Source organism: Oreochromis aureus, linkage group 16 (assembly GCF_013358895.1).
Source record: "Oreochromis aureus strain Israel breed Guangdong linkage group 16, ZZ_aureus, whole genome shotgun sequence".
NCBI classification, from domain to species: domain Eukaryota; kingdom Metazoa; phylum Chordata; class Actinopteri; order Cichliformes; family Cichlidae; genus Oreochromis; species Oreochromis aureus.
In genome coordinates, this window is record NC_052957.1 from 16,336,499 (window position 1) to 16,362,047 (window position 25,549).

General features: G+C 41.1%; 2 protein-coding genes across 4 annotated transcripts; both read left to right on the forward strand.

Annotated features, from left to right (window-relative positions):
- Positions 1-264: 264 nt before the first annotated feature.
- On the forward strand, positions 265-2,794 carry LOC116322957 (cytochrome b reductase 1). Its single transcript, XM_031743199.2, has 4 exons — positions 265-715; positions 1,406-1,614; positions 1,916-2,070; positions 2,156-2,794. The coding sequence occupies exons 1-4, from the start codon at positions 529-531 to the stop codon at positions 2,433-2,435; spliced, it is 831 nt and encodes a 276-aa protein (XP_031599059.1). The 5' UTR covers positions 265-528; the 3' UTR covers positions 2,436-2,794.
- A 545-nt stretch (positions 2,795-3,339) lies between these two features.
- Positions 3,340-25,400, forward strand: dync1i2a (dynein, cytoplasmic 1, intermediate chain 2a). 3 transcript variants are annotated; one of them, XM_031743133.2, is made up of 17 exons: positions 3,340-3,490; positions 4,970-5,081; positions 6,945-7,056; positions 8,150-8,237; positions 9,293-9,352; positions 9,706-9,815; positions 14,679-14,768; positions 14,948-15,110; positions 15,202-15,301; positions 16,418-16,543; positions 18,701-18,847; positions 18,932-19,045; positions 19,563-19,696; positions 20,702-20,846; positions 23,762-23,902; positions 24,068-24,193; positions 24,468-25,400. In XM_031743133.2, the coding sequence occupies exons 2-17, from the start codon at positions 4,980-4,982 to the stop codon at positions 24,579-24,581; spliced, it is 1,872 nt and encodes a 623-aa protein (XP_031598993.1). In that variant the 5' UTR covers positions 3,340-3,490; positions 4,970-4,979; the 3' UTR covers positions 24,582-25,400. The 3 variants fall into 3 exon arrangements, with proteins under 3 accessions (XP_031598993.1, XP_031598995.1, XP_031598994.1); XM_031743134.2 differs by having other exon boundaries at positions 3,348-3,485; XM_031743135.2 differs by lacking the exon at positions 9,293-9,352.
- The last annotated feature ends 149 nt before the right edge of the window (positions 25,401-25,549 follow it).

Genomic DNA, 25,549 nt, shown 5'->3' on the forward strand with positions numbered 1-25,549 from the left:
GTTGTAGCTGTCTGTTAGGGTAAGTGACACGTTAATATTTACAGTCTAGGTATGGCTTTAAAAGAAAAAAGCAAAGTGTTGTCTTCATGTTTTCTTTGTAATGTGGCTTGTGGTGCATTAGTAAGATATAAATAGGGGGGATAATGAGAAAAGTGCCTACTCATAAAACGCAGTACAAAGCAAAAACAGAGCCACAGATGTCCAGTCATGCCCACATGGCTGTTTCTTTAATCCCGCTGGAGCTCAGACTGTGAAGGACTGCGCAGCTGTGGACTTGTGTTGTAACGGAGGTCAGAGGGTGACGCAGCACCAAAAATCAAAAAAACAAAACATCTTTTAAAACCGATCCCAGACTCTCTTTTGCAACCACAAAAGTTGCAAAACACCCTCCCTCCAAACGTTTTCTCAGCTCGGGGTCACGTGACCGTGGTCCCTCCTCAACGGGCAGCGCTGAGTTGTAAGTTGTTATTGTACCTGACAGCACCCGCTCCGGTCCAGTCTCTGCCTCTTCCCCCGCTACAGACGCCGATGGAGAACCTGAAGCATTTCTTGCTGGCTCTGTGTGCCGCCGCCGCCGCCGGCTTTGTTTCCATAATCTTCGTCCTCAGATGGGTTCTGTATTTTAAGGAAGGTTTGGCCTGGGATGGAGGGCTCGCCGAATTCAACTGGCATCCAGTATTAACAGTCACTGGATTTATTTTCTTGCAGGGAATAGGTAAGAAGGGTCTTTATTATCTTTATAAGACATCACCTCTGCAAATGGGCATCGGGTGTTGATATTAAAAGTGTGAGCAATAACAGGAAATTCTCGCCTAAGGCGAAAAAAAACTCCCTGCGTCTTACAGTTTAAGCCCAAAGAGTCGTGCAGACGACGATGTCTGTCAATAAAGACAGCAGCATTTTTTTAATCATGTAGAAAAATTGAGACTAACTGTTGAAAGTGCACTTCTTTTTCTTATACCAAGATATCTGCGGGATTAAAAGGTGCAAATAAAAATCCAAAATTGATGTCCTCCTTCACATTTTTCAAAGACTTTTTCAAAGTGGGCTGGCTTGGATTGTTTGCCTGCCTGATTCTGGCCTTCATTGCGTAATGAGGGAATCACAAGCTGGCAGTACACGTTTCCTTCATCTAAAGAGAGAAACTTATGAGTGAACATGCACTGTGACATGGCACATGACATATAGATTTTACATGCATTACAACACCCATGTGCTTTTTTTCCCCCCATATGATTTCCATGAGGCTATGAGACCCAAACATTACATCCTAGATAGTATAAAGCAAGTAAGATTACAACTTTAGAAATATGTAGTCAAATTTATTTATTTATTTTTTTTAAAAAAAAAAGCATTATTGTTGCCTTAAGTTCTTGCTAACTGGCTGTCTGACTCTCTCTTGCAGCAATAATAGTCTACAGGCTCCCCTGGACCTGGCAGTGCAGCAAACTCATGATGAAGTTCATTCATGCAGGATTGAATTTATTAGCCTTCGTTTTTGCTGTTATAGCCATGGTGGCAGTTTTTGACTTCCACAATGCTGCCAACATTCCCAACATGTACAGTCTGCACAGCTGGCTGGGCCTCACGGCTGTTATACTGTACGGTCTGCAGGTAAATAGATGCAATTTTTTGGTATTTTTTTTTTAAAGCAGTTACAACAAAGACCTACTTTTGTTACATATTGAAGATAAGAGTATCGTCTAACATTTTACCTAAGAAGCACAGTTGTTGCAGGGTTTTTGTAGCTACTACTACCATTAGACTGGACTGTTAACACATCTAAAGTATAACAGTATAGCTTTCTCATTTTTCTCTGAACCTCTTACTGGTGGTTCTAAAAGACTAAGTCATAGTGGACAGCAGTCTTCAGATCTGAAGTGGGTTTTATCTGTCTCTCTCTTTCAATGGGCAGCTTGTTCTTGGAGTTGGCATGTACTTGATACCAGTTACACCTGTGTCCTGGAGAGCAGCGTTTATGCCTCTCCACGTCTACAGCGGTCTTTTACTTTTTACCAGTGTCATAGCCGTGGCACTTATGGGCATCACAGAGAAACTCATCTTTGGCCTGTAAGTATTAAAATAGAGAGTGAGAGTAGTTACAGTGTAAATGCTGAACAGTGAGAATAACTTTCCTCTGTTTACATCACAAAAGGAAAGACCCAAAGTATAAGGATTCTCCCCCAGAGGCAATTTTTGTGAACGTACTGGGAGTCCTCCTGGTGCTTTTTGGAGGTCTGATTCTTTGGATTGCCACTCGAACATCTTGGAAACGCCCCAGTGACCAGATCTTGCATAGTCTGCATACCAATGGGGGAGGTGAGGACAACAGTAAAGTTACTTCAGCACTGTCTCAACTGCCGGATGGATCTGATGCTTACGGTGCTGGAGATGCCAGGAAGAGGAGTAACAAATCTGATGAACAGTCTAACTGATAGAAAAAGTAAAAAAAGAGTGGATTAATGTATGTGCAACCAGTTTAAATGAACAAGGGAAATCAAAAGGAATGCATCAAATTGTTACATTCCTGTACCGCTCTTCATTTTCTTTTTAGTTTTCACTCTCGCACCTTAAAGTACTTCATTTTGATTTTTTTTCATTTCTCCAGTGCTTATGTAAGTGCATGTAAATAATGGTGAGCTACTACTGTAATAAGATTCACACAATGATTTAAAAATAGGCATACACTGCACAATTTAATCACCGCAGGTTTTCTATGTACACTAAATACTCTATATTGTATTTTCTGAGTTTGATACTGACAGTATATTTTATAATAAACATTTGATACATATAAAATGTCTCCATTATTCACATTATAATATTTAATCAGCAGTGAAAGAGAGAAACTACCCATGCTCTAGATAGTGATTGTATTGTTATTATTGTAGATGTCAATCTTTTTAATATACATGCATATATTATTTTGCATATGTAAGAAAAAAATGTGGACCATTTAAAACAGTACTAACCAGGTGCACGAATTAGATAAAAAGAAAGAAACCAAGGTTGTCAGAATCACTTCTGTCCTTGCCAGCAGGGTGAAAAAAATGTTCATAAATAACTAACGCAGGATTTTGGATCGCTGTAATTAAATCCAACTTAATTCGAGTAAAATGTGACTGTACATCAAAAGTTGACTGCAGAAATTTAAAAAAGGGACATGCATCACATGAATCATTAGGACTGAAGGTCCTTGATACGGTCTTATAATAATTTTTTTTCTTAAGAAACGGTGCAAAATTAATTCTGGATACGAGCAGCTGACTTCAGCAATAGTGCTCCTGCTCTTAATTCGCTACAGGAGTTGTTGACAGACTCTAAACTCTGCATGGTTGGCATGGCCTGGAAATGACAGCAGCACAGCCACGTCAAGGCGGAGCGGCTCTTTTTGGCTCTACTTGGCACCTGTACTTTGGTCGGGAGCCCGATTGTTTTGGCTCAGTGTTGATTAAAGCCTTTTGGTGACAGGTCCAAAACTTTCTGTAAGGTTAGTTCTCTACATATCACTATCAATATAACCGTAGCTTCACATAGCTGTAAAAGTATGTCTCTGTTCGTACGCGAACTGTCTTTATTCACCGTGTGGTCAGCGTGACAGCGCTGCAGACCGGAGTCCGGTTAATTGCTGTAGCTAGCTGCTCTAACTAGCTTCTATCAAAGTGATGTATCTCTAGCCGTTATTATTGGGTTGATCTCTGGGGGAAATATTCTATTACCTTGAAGTCAGCAAGAAAAATATAAAAATAATAAATGGAGGTAGTCGTGGGTGTTTATTAAGAGAAAAGCGCTGTAATGCCAGTACAGTAGTTACTAATAACACGGAAGGCTACTGTTAGCAATAGCCGAGGCCCTTGCTGCTTAGCGGGTTTCCCTTAAACTGCAGTGTAACTAATAAACAAAGCATCATAATGCTTTGAGTTCATTGGTACATTGAGCTAATATGAACCGGGAATAACTAACTTACATGGATAATGTAACACCGGGCCGGGTGAGGTTAGCGGGTGTGGGAGGTTGTACGGACTCTAGGGTGGGGCTCTCTGTTAGCTAGCTAATGACAATGACTGGTCAGCCAGTCTTTACATGAAGCGAAGAAATAATACATGGCTAACACATTAAGCTCAGTTACCCACGGGAGAGGCTGAAACACTGGTCGGTTTAATTGTGCGGTCAGTGAGAGGTCGGGTAGATACAAGCTATCTGAAAGGCCGTGAGAGGGTCCTGAAGCTGTTATGAGATGCTTGGCTTTGAGTGACAGTATAGGACACCCTGTAAACACAGCGAGACCACTAGGACACTTCTGGTGCTTTGATATATAAATAATCTTTGGAAATTAACAGTTTTTGTATTTTTGCCTGATTATTCAAAACCCAATTACATGGAGTTTTAAATCACAAGACTGAGATGTGTTTGAAGTGCAGATTTTCAGCTTTAATTTAAGGGGTTTAACCAAAGATTTGCATGAACTCTTTCGGAGTTAACGCCGTTTTATCACGGAGTCCTCCCAATTTTCAGAGACTCAGACGAAACGGGACCAACGGACATAACAGGACTGTTTTTAATTCTTTACAACCAATAACTGCATGTCGTCAATACCCCATGGACATCTTCAAATGCTTTGTTTCCTCTCTTGATACGCTCTGCCAGACCTTTACTGCTTGTTTGTAGGTCTCTGTCTTCAGTATCTAAAAAGCATGCTTTATTGGGCTGAGAGCAGGTGACCATTGAACAGTATCCCACTTCTCATTTGCACTGTGAACTTGCGGTCTGATCAGTTTTGCAGCATTTGGCTAAATCTGTGAAACTTGAATTAAAGCTGAAAGCCTGCACTTCAGTCACATATTGAAATGACAAACATTGTGTCTTTGTCCAAATACTTTCTGGCTGTAGTTTTAGCTGATAAATACTTTATATTTCAGACTAATCTTAATCAACACTAAAGATAACAGAGCTGTATCTTTTTATACAGCTTTGGCATCATGTCTGACAAAAGCGAGCTGAAAGCAGAGCTTGAAAGGAAGAAGCAACGCTTGGCACAAATCAGAGAGGAGAAGAGGAGGAAGGAAGAGGAGCGCAAGAAGGTATGCTAACAGTGTTTTGTAAATATTTAGTTCACATGCATTTACAATGGTCCACATTAATCGTCAACCTTATTTGGTCATTTGCATATGAAGTTTAGAGTAGGAGAAAATGGTTAATACACACAACACATCCCAAGGCCCTTTACAAAGAGATAAGGTTTTTCTGAGAAAAGTAGCATATTTATATTAAGATAAGCAACCCTGTTCCTTTAGTGATAACCCTTTTTATTTCTAATCCAAATGTAACCCCGCAGGTATTAAGGGTTTCTGCGTTTATATAGACAATAAATTCCACACCATTTGTTTTGAATGGCAAAAGTAAGACAGAAAAGTAAAATGTTTTTCATGGATTGATTTTTCTCAGCTGACTGGTAGTAAGTAGATTGCATTTAAAAAGCTCAAATATCACTAATGTGATAAAACAATATGAGGTGGCTAGTGTACAGTGTACATTTTCTTCTAGCAGAGTTGCTGTGTTTTGGTAGATGGCTATATTGATGCTTTTGTCAGTCTCCCTCTCCAGCCATTATTAACTATATTACATAGTGTTTTTTTTTAACTTCTATAATGTGATTGGAATGTAATTTAAAAGCACGTGTATTTCCTGTTTTGACAGTTTCATACTGTTCTGACAATATAGAATTCTTCTTCTTAATTGATATTTGCATGTTGCTACTTTTAGTCTGATTATTTCCTCCACATCCTTTGAACATATAATCCAACCGATCCATAATAGCTGTATTTCTTTGTGGTATGAAGGCTACAGATTATTGAATGGGAAAGGAAAGTTGATTTGTTCTCCAGGTTTGTCCTTTAAGGAGCATTTTCCCTAAATTCTCCAGTTTAACCTGAGTTCTTACTGTATTAGAACTGCGGCAAGGCTTAGGTCATTGAGCAAAATCTCTCAGTGAAGCACAGATTGCATGAAAGTAAAACAACACTGTATCATGACTGCAGCTTTATTTTGTAAGATATGTGCTCTTAACCAACCTGTCGCTGTTTTAAGTAAGGGTAAATACACAGTCCCACTGCCCACGGATACCAATGTATGCTCAGTGCTACATTTCTGGCTAAGAAGCCAAACACTAGGCCTTGACAATCTTATCTTGACACATTAAAATACATTGGCTTTGTGTGCACACGAGGAAAAGCAAACCTCAGACCTTTCATCTTGCAGTTCGGTCTGGAAATGGTAAAATGACAGACATCAGCAGTGCCTTTCTCTTAAATGATGGAGATGTACAAAATCTAATTTGCTCTGTGTTCAGACGTATTTAATAGCATCCATCTTTTCGGTTTCTTCTTCTCCAAAATATCTCTCCTAGCATTGATAGCCTACAAACATGCAATCATACACCACTTTATTCTGTTCTTCCAGCTCTTTCTCAGTCATACACTGAAGAAAAGTTTGGGACTAAATATCTTGCCCAAAGACCCTTTGACATGTAGGCTGAAGGAGCTCAGGGATCGAATCACTGACCTTCCAATTAGTGGATCACCTTCTCTCCACACAGTCACCCAAATTAATGTTATGGATCCTTGCTGGTGTTCCTGCTGATCAGCTCTTTGCTGCACTTGCCAAGATTCTTGCATAGAGTGCATCTAAAAACAATTAAGTATTTATTTTTTAATTTAGAGAATGGGCTTTGTCATAGCTGTGAATCACTAAAAAAGTCATAAAACAGTATATACCCGTCCAGAGTGTACCCCACCTCTCAGTCTATGACAGCTCGGCTTTAGCCCTCTGTGACACTGAACTGGTTAAGCAGAAAGGACTGGATGGTTTACTGTGTTGCCTGAGATCCAGTCAATGTAATATTGTTATCATTGGTGTTTTTTTTGTTTGTTTGTTTTTATTTCTAGGCGGAACTGAAAGAGGTCGTACTTCCTCAGGATGACTCTGACCTGGAGAAGAAAAGACGTGAAGCTGAGGCTCTTCTACAGAGCGTGGGCATAACCACAGATGTTACAGTTGGTATGTTTTATTTTACATACAGCTCTGAGCTCAAACTCCCAGTACATTGCTGGATAAAAAATGAATCTAGGTTGCATACACATACAGTTCAGTCATTGTACTCGAACTATGGTTTGACATTGGTGTCTGGGTCTGCATGTTCATGGATGAGCAGTGCAGAAATCAGCATTTTTCATTCCACATCACTCACACTAGAATATTTGGGATAATTAATAAATAATATAAAATTTCAGTTTCTAAGCACTGGAATCTTCATTAATAGTAATATTAAATCACTTGATTTTGTGCATCATACTTTGGACTACTTAATAAACATTTCATTTTTGTCTGTAATGCTTGTGCTGACTCCTAAAATTGGATTAACTTTTTAAAAATAGGAAAAAATTGTTACACTTCTCAATGCTGATGGATGCAAGAAAAGGCCACCATAATAGTCTCATTTTCATGTGGTGTCCATTACAGTTATTCCATATCAAATAAGCTGGAGCACCGATCTGAAGTAACAGAAATGTGTCACTGTTCTTTTGTGGCTTTATATTAGACATTTTTTGAGCTGTGACTATGAAAATTGTGACAAAAATAAATCCAGTTGCCTGGAAGATGAGGCTAATCATGATATTATTACTATGATGAGTTTGTGTAAATAGCTTGTCAAACATGAGCCTCACTAGATGATGATGATAATAATAAGTGGAAGGATGGATAAAAATTAAACATTTCCAAAATGATACTAGTATACACACAGTGGATTTTTGGAGCATTGTCATTTTGCTAACAGCAGATGGCAGAAGAGATCCATATAAAAATCTATCAGAGTTTGCAGATGGACCCAAATAAGACATTCAAAACAATCATGGTCGTATTTTTAATACTGCTAGTTTTTAATTTTATTTTTTTGGTCTTGCATATGATTTAATTGATGAAGACAGTGCAATTGTGCTGAAATCTCCTTTCCCAAAATGGCTTGAGCTTGCAAGAGTTTACGTTTATTATTTAGATTTGTGCATTTTGCTTGCTTTACACAGAGACATTTATATTGTATTGTACTGCTATAAACAGTTTACTGATGATTACTGTCTGTCTCCCTGTGTAGTCCCTCCTCCCATTTCTCCAACTGCCAAATCTGCGGGCACACCGAGTGATGCAGGGAGCCAGGACTCTGATGGAGCTGTGGGACCCAGGTACACACACTGTCTCACACTCTGCAGTTGTACAGTACTTGACAAGTGTGTAAACAGTGCAGACGTCCCTATTTTCGGGGGGAAAAAACCCAAAACTGTTTCTCCCAGAGGAATAATAATCAAATGCTTGGTACTTTGTTGATTCTACCTTCCCTTTTCTAAAGTTACTTCAGCATTTTTTTAACCGTTATGCTTATATCTGCATTATATGTCCAGTGTCTTTGTCACAGCTTAAATTGCAGAACTGTTTTGCAGCAAATTAGTTGTGAAGCATTTTGAAAACAACATAAAGAAGCTTGTCTGTTCTGCTTTCTTATGCTTGGCATTACTTTCAAACTCTATAAACAAAGCTTATGAATACCTGTTAAGCACAATTGCATTAACAGCAGCTGAGTTAAAACATTTTACAAAGTCCTACATCATTACAGTGAACGATGACGAGTTCGTGCCAACTGAGTGCATGTTTATTTCATTTGTGTGCCATCGAATTAGAACAATCCTAAATTAACAATAAAGCAGCAGGCTGCTGTGACGCCTGGGGGACTTCTTAACCCCTAATTAGAGCCCCTTCCCAGTGCTGAAACTCAAGCTCCCCCAGTGTCCCATCAGACCCAGTGAGCTGTTCCCCCTACGTGTTGACTCATTTCCCTCACCAGCATGGCCATTTCCTACACACATGGAGGTCATGTTTTCTCCCTGAGGGTTCTCTCTCCCCCCCCCCCCCCTGTCGGCACAGCACTCAGTGCTTTGGTGTGACACAGTTCGGCCTGAACATTACACCCTGTGCCATCGCACTCAGAGGGTCTCTGTGCCCATGCATTTTAAGCAGATACATTTTTCCATCTCTGGGTTTATGTAAACAGATTCAAGCTTAATTTGTAATAAAGAAAACTCACTTTTTGGGTGTTTGGATATGCAGAATGATTTTAATTGTGACCTAGGATCCAATCAGCATGTTTGTTATGTGCCATAATGCTAACTTTATTTCCTCTCCTCATTTGTGCTCGCCTGTTTGTCTCTCACTAATGCTGCCTTGTTGCTGTGAAACTAACCAGGAATCTGCATTGGGACTCTGACCCGTCCACTCTTCAACTTCACTCTGATTCTGAGCTGGGGTACTGGACACTCTCTTCTCTCCTTTCCTGGTCATTTTCCCTTCTCTCAATCTATGGCATGATTACTTTGTCTTTCAAAGTCATTATTCAGTTAAGACAGATCAGGAAAACCGTGTAGTGATGCATGCAGGAATGGTGAGACAAAACCTTTTAATTATTTACATAGTTTTAAAAACTAATATGAAGTCGTTGCCATCCCATAAACGACTAATTTACTCACTTTAATCAGCACAAGATCCCACTTGCGAGGAGGTGAGAGTGGTTACAGATGTAGCACTGTGTTGTATGTTTTTGTCTTTACTGTCTCTTTCACTGTGATTTTGTGCAAAGCTTGAGTTGTTCTTTCCTTTTAGGCGTGTAACTCCAAAACTGGGGATGGCCAAAGTCACACAAGTGGACTTCCCACCACGTGAAATTGTGTCCTACACGAAAGAGACCCAGACCATTACTCAGGCGAAAGAAGGTGACTCATGAAATGTTATAGGTTAACCTTGAAAAATGCAGTCAAATGCTGTGTATGTGCATGTACATAACTGCGTGCTTGCATGGGTTATATCATATCATTCTTCTTGACAGGAACTCTCTGAGAGCAGAAGTGAACAAGTGCATGAGATTTGATTTTACTGAGATGAAAGTAAAGGAAAAATGAGGCCCAGGAAACATGAGAAGTCAGGGCAGGGATTAGATTCTGACAAGCTCTGCTCCTCTGAACCTTCCAGCCAACGCTGCTTTGGTATAATTAATGAGCAGGATGAGAAAGCCTGTGACAGGAAGGAGAAATGAGATTGGAAGGGAAGATATGAAATGCTGTGCATAGGACGGCTCATTCCCTCTGAAGCGTGTCAATATGTATGTAATTGCTGCGGCAAAGCTTTCATGTGGTTGGACGAAGAGAATATTTGGGTTTTTTACTAAAATTCACATGGTGAGCACATGTTCCATCAAATATGCAATATTTTTGGTCATGCTTCTTGTTCTCGGTTGATTTTTCTAATGACTGATGGTGAGTAATATGCTCGACTGAAATCCTGATTAGGATAGTTGTTTTGTACCGTCACTCATAGCCACTATCTTTTCTTTCTTTCTTTTTTTAAAGCTGATTTCTCAAATGATTTGCACCAGCTAACACGTGTTTTAAGCATACCTGAAAGCCTGGTTAGGATTTTAAAAAGTGTACCGAATGTCGGTTGTGTGGTCTAATCAGGTGACGTGTAGAAAATTCTGAGGTGGCATGCAGCTCGAGTAAGATAAAATTGTGTGATTTTGTGGAAAACTACAAGCGGAACTACTGAAGGATGAAGAGCATCCCAGCGTTCCTCATCGCTCTTTACGCTGGACTCTACTGGGCATTGTAAAACTGTGTTAAACAACGATGGTTTCTGCCAGCTGTTCAACACTGGGGCCCCCCTTCCCCTCTCTGCCACTATGTAATCATTTCATCAACTCCCTCGCTTCCCTGTCTTCTCCCTTCACCGAGCAGGCACATAACAAAACACACTCAGTGACATTGTGCATTTTCACACCATCACTTCTGGCACTCGATGAGACGGCATCCCCTTCCCAGCTTGCTCCCCTTGGCGCATTTCTGATGTGTGGGGTGGCGTCAGGCCTGGTTTCTGATTGAGCGATTTATCATGTTGTCAAAAGGAGGCAACGCCGCAGCACTCTCAAGGTCAGCAGGCGGTGGCATTAGAGGGTAGCGGCTGCCATGCCCTGGCTGCTCCAAACTGAGGGTTCCCACAGTGTCAGTGAGACATCTCGGAAAAAGGAGTAAAAGATTTTAAGATTTTAAAATCACCTGCCCCATTGGCACAAAGAATGTCCTCTGAGCAGTCCAGGAGAAGCCATCCACATTTTAAAATAGTTGGAAATGAGAATAGTATATCACTCAAGAACAACTGGATACTCGTTTTCTTGGTGTATGAAAAAACTCTTGATACCTGTGCTCGTAAAAGGATCACTTCCATTTTTTTAATATTTAATTTCCTTTTCTATTTAATTCTGTTGGGAGTGACCAGGAGAGACGGTATGAGAGGGAGTAGATCAGAGGGACAGCTCAGACTCAGCATGTTAGAGACATGTGCACAGGAGGCATAGTGGATATGTAGGACAAAGGATGATGATGATGATGATGGAGCTGCCAGGCAGGTGGAAAAGTGGAAGCCCAAAGAGAGGGTTCTTGGATATAGTGAAGGAAGGCATGCAAAGACAAGGATGCAAAGGATAGGGTGAGATAGAGGCAGGTGATCCTCGGTGGTGAGCCCTAAAGGGGGCAGTCAAAGAAGAAAATGTACTGTCTTCTTATAATTAATCCCAGTTTTTGAGAATTAAACAGTGAACAGTACTGTGCAAATGTTTCAAGGCATATTAGCTGTTGAGATTTTTATTCATTACACAGTACCTTCAGGAAAACATCTGTTTGGCTCCCACATGCATATTTCTACATCACAGCCACCCCAAACACACAGCTACACGGCTCTGTCGTCTATGACAACGAGCCATGCAGCTGATCAGGCACCCACAGAGAGCTGATTTCAACATTGTGGGGTCAGTCTGAGATTACATGAGAAAGCAGTGACACATTGAATTCACCGAAGAACAGTGGCGAGCTCTCCAAAATGTTTGAGCCAAACTACCTGGCAAAAGCCTAAAAAAAAACAAGTGCACATAGACAAAGTGGAAAGGACATAGAAATTATATAATGTTTTTTTTTCTGCCTAATAAAACAACCCACATTATTTTTAAAAGCACTGTCTGCCCCACATTCACTGCCTAACATTAGTGCATTGGAGATTAATTTTTTCCATCTGTAGGTAGCTTCAGAAAATTTGTTAGTTTAAGCCATTAGATTGTCGAATATGCCACCAGTGCACGATTCCCAGATTGCACTAGTAGGTAATATGCAGCATCAGTATGCACTCCTCAACAAGAGGCTGTAATTATGGCATAAGATATTGTGGAAGGTTGGAGGTTTGGGAGTACGTGTGGGGTGGAGGGGGAGGGCTGGACTGGTTCGTCTAGTACAGCATTTCAAAAAGGCTCGTCAGGAATATAAGTATGCAGAGCAGTTTAGTAAATCTAATATTTAATTGAATGTGATTGTTTTAATCACGATGAATTCAGAGGCAGGTCAAAACTTTTAATCACAAAAGCCCTTAATGGTCTTCTTGTTTGAAGTGCCACTTGTAATTGTGGTCAGCTTTTATGCACTTGATGATTAGTACCCTTAAATATCTGTTGTATCCTTCTCTCATACAGTAGCTAATCATTTGGAATAAAAAATTTTTTAGAATAGTCTCCCCCTTTTTTTCGGCGTATGATTTCAGCACCTATGCAATTTGTTTTTTGTTATTGTTCATGTAATAGGGTTTGCTGATGTTTTTATTTGGCGCACTACTAGATGCAACTACACACTTTTTTTGGAAAGGCTTTTTGTACGCTGGTGCTAGAAGTGGTCTATTTCAGCATACAAGAAATGATAGTTCAGATGTGCGTGTGAATTGGTGGAAATTTGCCTTCTATGGTTTCATTATTGGGCTTCATGTTGCACATGCTGAAGTCACAGCCTTGGTCTGTCTGTGCGTATAGAACGCGGATGCCACCTGCAAGGTCATTTAGTTTTATAGTTGCTCACCACTGGCCACACGCCATGTTTGCATTAATATATTGTCTATTGAGGAAGACTTGTGATTACTCCCCCACCACCACTACATACAAAAAAAAAAGCTTTTATGTCTTAAGTGGTACAAAAGCCATAATTGGGCCTGCTTTGCAGCTTTGAGAGGAGGTGTCAGCGTATGGGACATTGCTGATCCGTGTGAATTCTGTTAAATGCAACCCACCCACCCTTGCTATTCCCCCCACCCACCCCACACACACGCACATCCCCAGTGGGGTCACCAGGATCACTAGCTTTTCTCCAAATGGCCATTTTGGCTGGCAGGTGCATTATACCCTTTATTTTCAGATTGTCTGTCCGCTCCTAATGCCTGGCAGGTTGATTGCTCTGGCTGCCTCACCAGGGAAAGGGCTGACGAGCACGGCCGGGACTAGCTGAAAGACAGTGATTACTGTTTTCCTTTAAGCCTGATTGAGGCCCTTGAAAGGAAAGATTTTAACCTTCTCCTGTTGGTTGCAGAGTATGGCCGCACATTGAAATGGCTTGTGTCATCAACCCAGTTCTGTAAACTCATCAGTGCACCCGGTAACCTTCGTCCCCCAAACCTCCATCTGAGAAAGGGGATAAATCACTTTATGGACAAAGTGACAGATGACATTATCATTTAGATTATCTCAGTAGGAAGGAAACTCTGGCGTGTGGTGCTGTCATCTTAGATTAACTGTAAGGTTCATACAAAGATAAACGCCTGTAGGAACCAGGCAAGTATTTCCACTTTCCTCATGAATCTGTTTTGTCCTTCTGCTATTATTTTTTTAAGCATAGTCTATATACCGTCTCTAGGAAATGTGTTTGAAAAAGATGTGTTCATCTTCTTTGAGGTAGAGCCGGTGTGCAGTTTGCCAGCTGGTGTGGCCTGTATTTTGTCGTACATTCTCTGAGGTTGAATAGGAGTTGCAGGACCTCCTGCTAGGATGGTAATTGCACAGGCTTGCCGTTCAGGGAGAAGCTTGTCTCGGGGCAGCCATGCGGAAAACCTCTGTGCCATCCCCATGCCACCTCTGAAGAGCACAAGACAATCCCAGCATCACCATCTGCTTTTGCACCATGCCGTCATCTGGCCAGTCCAATGGGACGGGCCTGGGCAGCTGCTCCACACCCTCTGCCCCGTGGCCTAGAAGGGGGCAACCTGCTAGTGGGACACAGAGGAAACAGCTACACTGACAGCTAGACTGTCTATTGAATGGTTAGGGTCTCATTAACAGTTGGGAAAGACGGGTCCCTATGACAACAAGACACCCGCTGCGCTGTGTCCCTTTAATACAAATGACAAACTTCCCCGCTTTGCAGAGGCAAGTTCTTTTTGAAAGGAGACATTGTGCTGACAAACCAAACAAATGCAAGGGAGAGATACAAAATCAGTCTATTGCTGTGCCAGTAATCACTGGGTGGAGCTTTTCTTGAAAGAGAAAAATAATGAATGTGGAAAACGTAGTGACCAAAAGGTATGAAATGTCTGTGTTTGGAAGCATACTCATTTATTTTGTTAAAGTTGTTTATTTGTTGTTTGATTTTTATACCTTTTAGCATTTGAAAATTCCGAGAAAATGATGATCATAAACATACTCGTTTACTACTTCTTACACAGGTTATGTTGATTGAGAGTTGTTTTCTAATGTTTAATACGGGTATCTTTTTCATCAACAGAGGAAGAAGAAGAGGAAGAAAGTGCTCCACCTCAGCAAGTAGTTGAGACTCAAGCTGAGAAAGAGGACCAGAAAAAAGAGGAGGAGGAAGGTACTGCAGAAATGATAATTGAGATTCTCTGCTGAAATTGAGGCAGTTTAGTTAACACTTAAAATATGTAAGTGTTACAGATTATCTATATAATTGAGGGGATCAGATTGCATAAAATAATGGCTACTATCACTAGGGATCTTCACGACATTTCACTGTGTTTGTGTTTCTCCATTTAGCACCCCCTCATGAGCTGACAGAGGAGGAAAAACTCCAGATCCTGCACTCGGAGGAGTTTGCAGATTTCTTCGACCACAGCACTCGCATTATCGAGCGGGCTCTATCCGAGCACGTGGACCTCTTCTTTGACTACAGCGGCCGTGACCTTGAAGAGAAAGAGGGGTAATTATTGGGCAGCTAGTGTTTTTAAAACTTGTAATTGGTTTTTGAAGAAGTGCTTTTTATTGATTTTTGGTGCTTTGTTTTTCCGCAGTGAAATCCAGGCCGGGGCTAAGCTCTCGCTTAACAGGCAGTTCGTGGATGAGCGCTGGTCCAAACATCGTGTTGTCACCTGCCTGGACTGGTCACCCCAGGTCATTTTTCTTAGCAAAGTTTTTATGGTGAAGCCAACTAGAGCCTGACTGATAGTGGATTTTGTGTGGTTTACATATATAAACACACGTTATGTTTGCAGTCATATTGAAATCGTTAATTATTAACTTTCACAAACATGTTGGCCACTCACCATCGAAAGTACTGCTTGATTATGCTTAGCTTTGATGCATACTTTGGTGTCCTGCAGACAGTATAATAAAAAAAAACCTTAAAGATTTTCATATATGGCCAGTATTGGCCAACAGGTATTATAAGTTTGGCCCTAAAACCAACATTTTAACACATTTTCTCAGAGAGCCAGTCATGGATCATCTGCTAATCCTAATCCTTGCGTCTTTGTGCTGGAATTCTGCTAAGAGCATAATTGTTTTGTAATTGCCTGTTTAAACGACTTAGATTTGCACAGCCATAATGCTTTATGATTACATAGCTTGAGTTTGACAGCATGTTCTTTCAGCCTCAGCTCCCTCAGGAAAAGTAAGTTATGTCCCATACAAATTGTCACTTAGTCGGAGGCCGTAATGATTTGTTTCCTCTGGTGTCTAAGGTCATTTAATGCATTATTGTGCAATGACTTGTGACAGTGATTGAACACCAACTCTTTGTTCACTGTATTTCCTTGCTCAGAGCAGTATCCACACCCTTGTGATGTAAAGTGATGCATCCACTGTACTTAAATTTAAGTATTAAAAGCAGCAGAGGTTAATCGTTTGTCAACATCTGGATAGTGTTTCTGCAGTCTGTGTTTTTTGAAATGCACTAGGATGGGTTTGTGTTTTATGAGATCCTTACTGAGCTGCTGAGTCTGCTTCTGTGTTCTTTTGAGCCCTTGCAGAACTGTAGCTTTTCGTTAAAATTATGCAAAGGAATAAAAACATCATTTACCAACGTTCTTCGGGGGGTAGGCTGACTTAAATGAGCCATAAATCTTGGAGGAAAGGGTTAGTCATTCTCAAAGGCATTCAGCAGCAGCACTCGGGGCAGGCAAAGCTTTTCCACTTGGAGCCAAGCCTGGGGGGCATGTCTGCCTGCCTCCCTCCAACATTCATTCAGTCTGATTTTTTTTTTTTTTTTTTTTTTTGGTCTGTCTCCAGTATCCTGAACTGCTGGTTGCTTCATACAACAACAATGAGGATGCTCCTCATGAGCCAGACGGTGTGGCTTTGGTGTGGAACATGAAGTACAAAAAAACTACACCGGAGTACGTCTTCCACTGTCAGGTACTAAAAGCAACTTTAACTTTCCTGTCCTTTTACTAACATAACCCAGCACCCTCACGGATGGCTTCTTCCATGACAAACATGGAACGCGGCCAGCCATCCTGTCAGGCTCCCTGCCTCCTCCTCTGCTCCCATACCCCTCCTACCCTCATCCACATTGTGAGTTCACAGTGCTGGCATTCACCTCCACCACATCTATGCACAAACACATGTTCATGAGGCGCCTGAGAAGACCTGTGGAGTCGGGTGGAATCTGAGCACCGCGGCAGGATTAAGCGTGTGGGGCAGGGCTGGTTATCATGTGCATCTAAACAAGGGCCCTGTGTTCAGACAAGCTAGCTGGGAGACCAGTTGAGCTCCTCCGCTCTGCCCAGCCTTATTACAATGCTTGCCCTGAGGCTCCTTCACCAAGACAAGTTGAGTAGAACCACATGTTTTGGCCTCCATAGCGGATGTAAATGCAGGCGTGTTGCTCAGATGAGTAAAACTGAACAGAAGTGTTAACGTAGTTTTCTGTTTGCCTCCAAGTCAGTTTATCTATGCATTAAAATTTTTGCCGGGATAGCTTCCTGGGGAAAAAAAAATGTTATAGGTGGGGTGATGAGTGTGTGTAGTCCACCTAAACCATAATCCAAAAATATATACTGATCTTATCGGCCAGCCTTAAGGTCTGTTTATTTACACTGTGAGAACTGAGGCTCGAGTTATGCAAGATGTGTTTAGTTGTACTTTGAGAAAGAGGGAACATGCAAGGACTTTTCTTTAGCTTTTGAGATGACGCAGAAGAAGGAAAAAGCTGCAGATTGAAGTTTGTGTTTTCCATGTTCGTATTATTGCATCTTTGGAGATTTTAAGTGCTACTGATGCAAATCTTTGCAGTATTTTACAGCCTCACATAGGTTTGACTTGTGGTTGAGAAGATCAGTGGGAAATAGGAGTTATTTTGACTATAATTTGTATTTCTATTTCAGCAAATAAATAGCTTGAAATAATTAAATTTGCTCTCAATAAAATTCAGCTTTTTAGCTAAAACAGTTCAAAAAATGTTTGTGCGGAAGAATTCAAATTTAGCAGCAGTGCAAAAATCAACTAGTAGCATAAAATCTCAGCATGCTTGCTGCGCCCTCTTCATGTTGCAGGGCTCGTTACTTCCATTTTGTTTTCACCTCGTCAGTTTTGGGATAGTTTCCTTGAAACGACAAGTGGCATGATGTCCTCACTGCTGTAGATTTCCATTGGCCTGTTACTCTATGAAAACTCTTTCCCTTCTCATCACTCGCTCCACAGTGCGGTTACCTAACCTCAAATAATGAGCTATTTTTTCCTCTTTTGGGGTCATTTGGTGCCCTTGGTCAATAGTGTCACTGTTTTCTAAAATAACAGTAGTGTTGCTGCTTGTTATCTTGGAAAGTGGTTAACTGTTTAGACTTATTCTTTAAGAGAAAGAGGCAAATTAAGACTGGGCTAAAATTAATAACATTAGCTACACAGTGGTGCAGCGGTTAGCATCATCGCCTCACAGCAGGAAAGTCCTGAGTTTAAATCTACAAGCTGACCAGACGCCATGATCAGCTCTTCTGTTCTCCCTGTATGTGTGTGGCTTCCATCCAGGTATTCCAGCTTTGTTCCACAGCCCTGAGACATATTTGATAGATTAATTGGTAATTCTAATTGGAGAATGGCTGTCTGTCTCTCTGGTACCCTGCTTTTTATCCCACGACAGTTGGGAAAGGCTCCAGCCGGTCTCCACAAGTTGAAACTGGATAAATGGTTAGGAAATTGCAATGGGGAAAAAAATTGAATAATACATTAAAAAATGTTATACTTCATATGTAGCACTTCTCTTAAAGTTACAAACTGCTTCTCAGTATAAAAAAAATTATAAAATTAAAAAAATTTATAAAGATGTTCTGATAAGAGTATTTCAGGTAAACTCTACAGTAGTGATGCTCCCATTGTGACTCCAGTTGGACTGCTCCACGCTTTAGAGGCTACGTTGGCAAAAGCCCGGTTGCCTTAGTTTAACAGCCGATACAACATTCACCGTATCTTTGTAAACTGTCTCTGAGCTTCCATTGTTAGCTGCGGCTGTCTCAATATAAATCTCTATTTAATTTTTCCTTGCCCAACCCTTCTTGCACCCTTTCATTGTGACAGTCTGCTGTTATGTCAGCGGCGTTTGCCAAGTTCCACCCCAACGTTGTGGTGGGAGGCACCTACTCGGGGCAGATTGTGCTGTGGGACAACAGGAGCAACAAGAGGACCCCTGTGCAGAGGACTCCCCTGTCAGCAGCAGCACATACGGTACAGTAAAGGTCTGACACAGTGGGCGTATACTTCATTTATATTTAGCTAAAAGGTAAAGTTTCCCCGTCACTGTCTTCGTAGCACCCGGTATACTGCGTGAATGTGGTCGGCACCCAGAATGCCCACAACCTCATCAGCATCTCTACTGATGGCAAGATGTGCTCCTGGAGTCTGGACATGCTCTCTCAGCCTCAGGTAACATATAACACAGGGCAGATGCTGAATGTGCGCTCTGCTGTGAAGAAGTTAAAGTATTAACCATAAAAATAAGTTTTTATAATGAAAATGCATCAGACTTTAGCAAAGACAATATATTTTCGGTTGTTTTCCTCTCTTTTTCCCCTTTCACTTTGCCCACATGCTTCCTGTCCTTTGCATTCGTGCTAAATGTCAGACATTTTGGCTGGACTCTTTCCTTTTCACATTCCAGTTTGGTATTTCCTTCGACTTTACCCTTATTTTTTTCTACAGCTCATTTTTCACTTTGAAGGAAATGATTCTTGCTAGCTGTGTCATTTCATCTCTGCTGCCAAGCCCTCGCTGTCAAACTGATTTTTTTTTTTTTTTAATAAAGCACTAGTCGAATTTAGATTACACATTAATAAACTGTCGGGTGATTTTTATAGGTTTTGCTTGGCAGGGTGTGTGTTAACTTAAAGCCTGGGCGGGGAGCTTGTTATAGATGTTGTTCCATGTTTCCTCCCCTCCACAGGACAGCATGGAGCTGGTGTTCAAGCAGTCCAAAGCTGTAGCTGTCACCTCCATGTCTTTCCCTCTTGGAGATGTCAACAATTTCGTAGTGGGCAGCGAGGACGGCTCAGTCTACATGTCATGTCGTCATGGAAGGTGCGTTCATAAGCAACCGCAGTCCCACCGTGTCGCCTCCCGAACACCAGCAGGAAACTGAGGCGACTTGTAAGGCCCACCTAGACCCGTGTGTCAAATAAATATAGCCCACTCACTTCCCAGTGCAACGCAAATCCAACACTTGATCTCCTGCTGTTTGAGGTTTCACTCCTGCCCAGTCATCCTGTTTTTCTTTTCCGCTTGTCAGTTGTGTTTGTAAAGGTCGTTCAACATAAACAGGGCACACATGCAGGGGAAACAAATCATTTTTTCCCCCCGTTCTTTTATTTTTATTTAAGTTTTTTCCCTCAGTATGTTTCTCTGGGTGAGAGAGTTTGTTTACAGTCGGTCATCCCTGGGAGAATTAAAACTGCACTTCATCCCACAATGTTCTCATTTAGGAGACTGGGGCTCTTCATCTAGGATGGTCCTCGGCAGAGAAATGTGGCTTAAATCAGAGCTGCCAGTGAGCAGCGTGTCAGCCTCGCACCAAATGTCCTGTAGTATGCCTGGAGACCACAGAGAGGTGATAGCTGCGAGGTTTTGCACTGCAGAATCACCTCTGTAATCGGGGGAATAATTTTCCACCTCATTTACAATGGTATGATACTCTCATCGCAGTTAATAATGCATAAGCATCACTCATGCTGAGTATTTACCTCTCTACATTAATTATCAGAGCCTCAGTTGGGTAACAGCTCTGCAACATGTGGTTGAAGGGATGCAGTCACTTTTGCCTCCCTGCTGGTAATTACATGATATAAGTAAATGATTACTGTGAATACGTCCAGCAGAGGTCCATCTGTGCCTGTCGCTTACTTACCTGCTTAATGCATTGCATAAATGGTAACAACCAGCAGTGTTGTGCATTTATGTTGTTTCTTTTTTTCTAAAGTTTCTACAGTGCACACAAATGTGTATTCAGACATTAGATCTGAAGGTAAAATTTAATTTTTTGTGGTCAGTTTAAGCATATTTACCCATATTTATCTGTGTGCTCCACAGCAAAGCAGGCATTAGCGAGATGTTTGAGGGACACCACGGCCCCATCACGGGGCTCCACTGCCACACAGCTGCAGGGCCACTGGACTTCTCTCACCTGTTTGTTACCTCGTCTTTCGACTGGACTGTCAAGCTGTGGAGCACCAAGGTATGACTTGAGCTCTAGGATGTATTTTAAAGGCCATGATTCATTTATTTGGCCCATCTCTGCGTAGGGAAAAGTTTCCTCCCTTTCTGTGCCTCTCTGGGCTTCACTATAATCCAGTTATTGTTCACTTTCAGCCGTAAGGTGGGACTAATGATTCTTTTAAGGTTGATTTTTAAGTCACACACTTCTGTTAAAAGGCTATTGATTGAATTTGTAGACAGATGTCCTGATACAGCAGTCAATACCAGACTCCGTTTAGCCAAAAGAATTAATTTTTTCACCTCCTATTTACCACAGTTTGGTTTCCACAGCAACAGGTTAGCTCAGACTGTTAGGCTCTAATGCTTATTTTAAAAATGTTCATATAAAAATGGATGACTTTTTTTTTTTTTTTTTTTTTTTAATCTGTAGTTGTTGTGGTAAATGAGTTGTTACCCTGTATTTTTACATATAGGATTTTTTTTTAAAAAACATTTGATATAATGCATTAGTGGTGGCAGTGGAAAATTTGCACTTTTGACATCTTGACTGTACATCACTTTGAATAATACAGAAGACTCTTGAACTGAACTCGGGAGACTGAAAAAAAAAAAAAAGAGACAATGAGAGAAAATGGCATGTAATGAAAATTCATACGAAGTGTTGTCAAAGTGAAAGTCTCACCTGCCTGCGCTCTGTTGTCTTTATTTGGCAATGAATAGACACATACACGGCCACCTCCTCTAGCTCTTTTGGGAGACAGCCTCTTTTCATCTGGCCCCTTCGTGCATCGCCGACTTATGGACGTGGACGGGGTTTGTGATCCCAGAAGCTCGGTTGTCAGAGGCAGCATTTCCCAGTGGGGTCCCCTGGGGCAATTTCAGTCTTAAGTGAGGGGCCAGATGAAGAGTGATTCAGAAACCCCTGTTGAAGAGAACAGGAACGAGATGATGCCCTGCCCAAGCGAGGGTTACTGGGGCCCCACTGTGGAGCAACGCCCAGGGATGGGAGGCTCAATGGAGAGTGTCTGGTGGCTGGGACTTGGTGAATCTCCTGTGGGCCCACTCTCCTGTGCACTGAGCGTGCACAGGAAATGATGTACGAATTTGGGCTGCCAAGAGTGGTCTTAGAAACATTTCTACATGTGAAACAAATAACATCACGAAATATGTGCACTATTTACAGTTCAGAAACGATGGTCAAGGGTCAAGTATGAAAACGCATCACTTATTTAGAATTTTTTTTCTTTTCACCAATGGAAAGTTACCATACTCGTAGGAAAAACGTTATTTTATTTTTTTTAATAAGGAATATTCATTTTACTCAAGCTTTTCCCATTTTTGTTTATAAAATGACCAAAAAAGTAACAGGAAAGGTAAAACAATTATGACTTTGGTCTTCATATAGTAAAGGTACAATCACACTTACTCCATAGTCAGCTCCCAAAGGCCCATTTTAAGCCAGGCAAACTGTAAAAGTTCTGTTCTGACATAACATGCTGTCCCTGTTGCATCCCATCCCAAAGCAGGTCTTTTTCATCCATTTGCCGCAGTTACAGAATTCCTGATGGCTTTTTTTTGTTCTGTAGACATTTCACCTCCCACACTGGACACTTCTTACAAACCATACGGTCATGCTGTTTCCACAACAGATGATTGGGTTTGAGATCCAGCGATTCTGCCCAGCCACTCCATTACAGACTGGGATATCAGCTGACTGCTTTTATTTTTATACTCTATGATTAAAAAGAGAACATCACAGAGAGGCAGCCTTTCAGGTTCCCTCCATCAGTTTGACAAATGATTATCTTTTTGTTTGTTCTACGTCTGTCAAATTTTCTTCTTTGTCTCCTCAAATTTGGATCCCTCTGCACTTTTTTGCCGCTCTTGTGTTCTTTCGCCCATCTTAATCTTTCCCTTGTGTTCAAAAACTCAGAGAAGCCCACCATCCTGGTGTCATCACTTCAGTGTCGAGGTAGAATCGGGTGTTTTGTGGGTGCCCTTGAGGCTTGTGAGACTTTTGTTTTTCAAACTAGAGACTGTGCGTCTCTTCTTGGTCTGTTATAGGCCAGCGTCTCAGTCTTGTTGATTTTATTCTGGTTAGAGGAGGTTTGTGCTAGTCTTTGAGTCGAATAAAACAGATGATTGAAATCTGTTCACTGCAAATCTAGTCATGAAATAACTTTTTTGTTTTGTTTTTCTTGGAAAAAGTTTACTCTGAATTTCTGATTTTATTTATTTTTTTCTCCCCCCCTATTTAAAGACTACAATGAACCCACAGAGGCTGATGTTCCAGATACTCAAGTAGCCAAATTTATTACTTCTTTAATCAGCACAACAGTTTTCAGCTGTGCTAACATAATTGGAAAGGGCTTTTTTCTAATGATCAATTAGCCTTTTAACATGATAAAGCTGCATTAGGTAACACAGTGTCCCATTAGGAAAACCGTGAATGATCGTCGCTGGAATTGGGCCTGCATACATATTCCATTACAAATCATAAATTACTTCTGATTGATTTCATTAATCATTAATTGTCATTTACAACATTTCTAAGTGACCTTTAAGCATTTTTTTTAGCAGTATTGTAAATGGACTGGTTCTTATAGAGCACTTTTCTACTTGAGCACTCAAAGCGCTTTTACTCATTCACCCATTCACACTAATGGACTCACCGGAGAGCAACTTGGGGTTCAGTGTCTTATTGTGTGTCCTGTATGAACATAACCATACACTTCTTTTGAAACACAAACCTTTGTAATGATTGATCTTTCACACTGCAGTATGCGATAATGTTGACTGGCTTTGCTACGTAACATAAGCCAGTGCGTTTTAACAGTTTAGCACATCACTGAATTGCATTAGTGTGTAGATGGATATTTATACATTTAAAACTGGAAACCTTTTTGAATGAAGTTGTTTTTTTCCCCCCTGCAGAACAATAAGCCGCTGTACTCATTCGAAGATAACTCAGATTACGTGTATGATGTCATGTGGTCCCCAACTCACCCTGCTCTGTTTGCTTGCGTGGATGGAGTCGGTCATCTCGACCTGTGGAACCTCAACAATGACACAGAGGTAATATTAATAGACATTTCTCAGCAGAGCAGCTGTGTGCTGTTACAAACTTTACTGTAGACGAGATACTCGTATCTTGATTTTGACCTTTTTAACCATATCAGATCCTGTGCCTTCACATGGTTTAGCGTGCAAGTACACTCCTGATTGCTGTTATTGTTTCAGGTCCCCACCGCCAGCGTCACAGTGGAGGGTAACCCAGCCCTGAACAGGGTCAGATGGGCTCATTCTGGCAAAGAAATCGCTGTGGGAGACTCTGATGGACAAGTCCTTGTCTATGATGTTGGAGAGGTGAGCAAGCATGAGTCAGCCTTTCGGTTTCTGACTGTACTTTTTAAAAAAAAACATTTGGATTTTGCAAAAATGAGTCAGCCTCTCACTTGCTACAATGTGTAATTTAGTAATGAGGGATTAATTGTAAAGCATTTACCTTATTGAGATTTTAGAAGAGCATCTTAAGGATTAATTTGTGCATTTTAGGTCTGCTCTTTGTGAGTAAAAAATGTACAGAGCATTACGCGTCTGCGTTTGAAAGTCACGCCTCTGTCGTGTTCCTCCTCCACAGCAAATTGCAGTACCGCGAAATGACGAATGGACCCGTTTTGTTCGCACACTGGCAGAAATCAACGAGAACAGGGATGAATCAGAGGAGCTGGCAGCTCAGCGTCTGGCCGCATGAGCTTGTCGCCCTGGACGAGGCATTTAAGGGACCAGTCATGTGCTCGTTAATGTCAGCCCTGTTTTGATAGATGGAAAAGATGAAGTTTGTATCAGAAAGAAGTACGGATATCGCTTGGTTTCCAACGCTCCTCTTATTTAGACAATTGCCTTCTTAGTTCGCTGCACCGTGGTCTGTCTTCCTCTGAATAAGCCAAGCGACAGGGCTATGAACCTCAGACACTAACCCAAAGCCATATTCACAAAACAGTCATCTTTTCTTCAACCAGATGCCTTAAAGTTTAATTTAAATCTTGATTGTCACGTCTTTACCCACTTTTATTTACAGCATGGCAGCCTTAATTATGAGTTAAGTCGGTGCTCCACTTTCAACATATTCAGGAAAATCAGTAAGAGCTGTTCTCCATTTCCACCAAAGTTGTAGTAAAGCAATCACATCTCTAAACACCCAGGAATGTAAACATCTCATAGCTGTAGCCCACGTCGCCATCTCTGTTCTTTTAGACTGGATAACATAAACACTTGTTTGTAAAATAGTGAAATGTCAAAGTCTTTCTACCAAGATGTTGTTTTATACTGCACTTCTTGCCTCTTAATCAGCGCAGCTCGAGTTGGATCCGGGATGGTTGGAATATCACCCCAGCATGTTGAATAGGGTGGTTATGTATGCTGTAACTGCTCGGTGATTTCCACGTTTGTCATGTACGGTGATGGGCTCTGAATAGAGATTGGTGTCAAAACAGAGAATGTACATTTCACAATAGCAATCAACAGTTTCAATGATTTATTTCAGTAAAATACAATAAATACATTTAAATAATTTCCCAAGTCCCCTGGTCATGATTTCAAAATAAATACTTTGAAAATATCTGTACATCCTCATGTCTCTTAAATGTAAGTCACACATGCACACCAGAAAAGCGCAGTGACAATCCTTTGTAATGCCATAATGTCCCTCTGTGGAGAAGT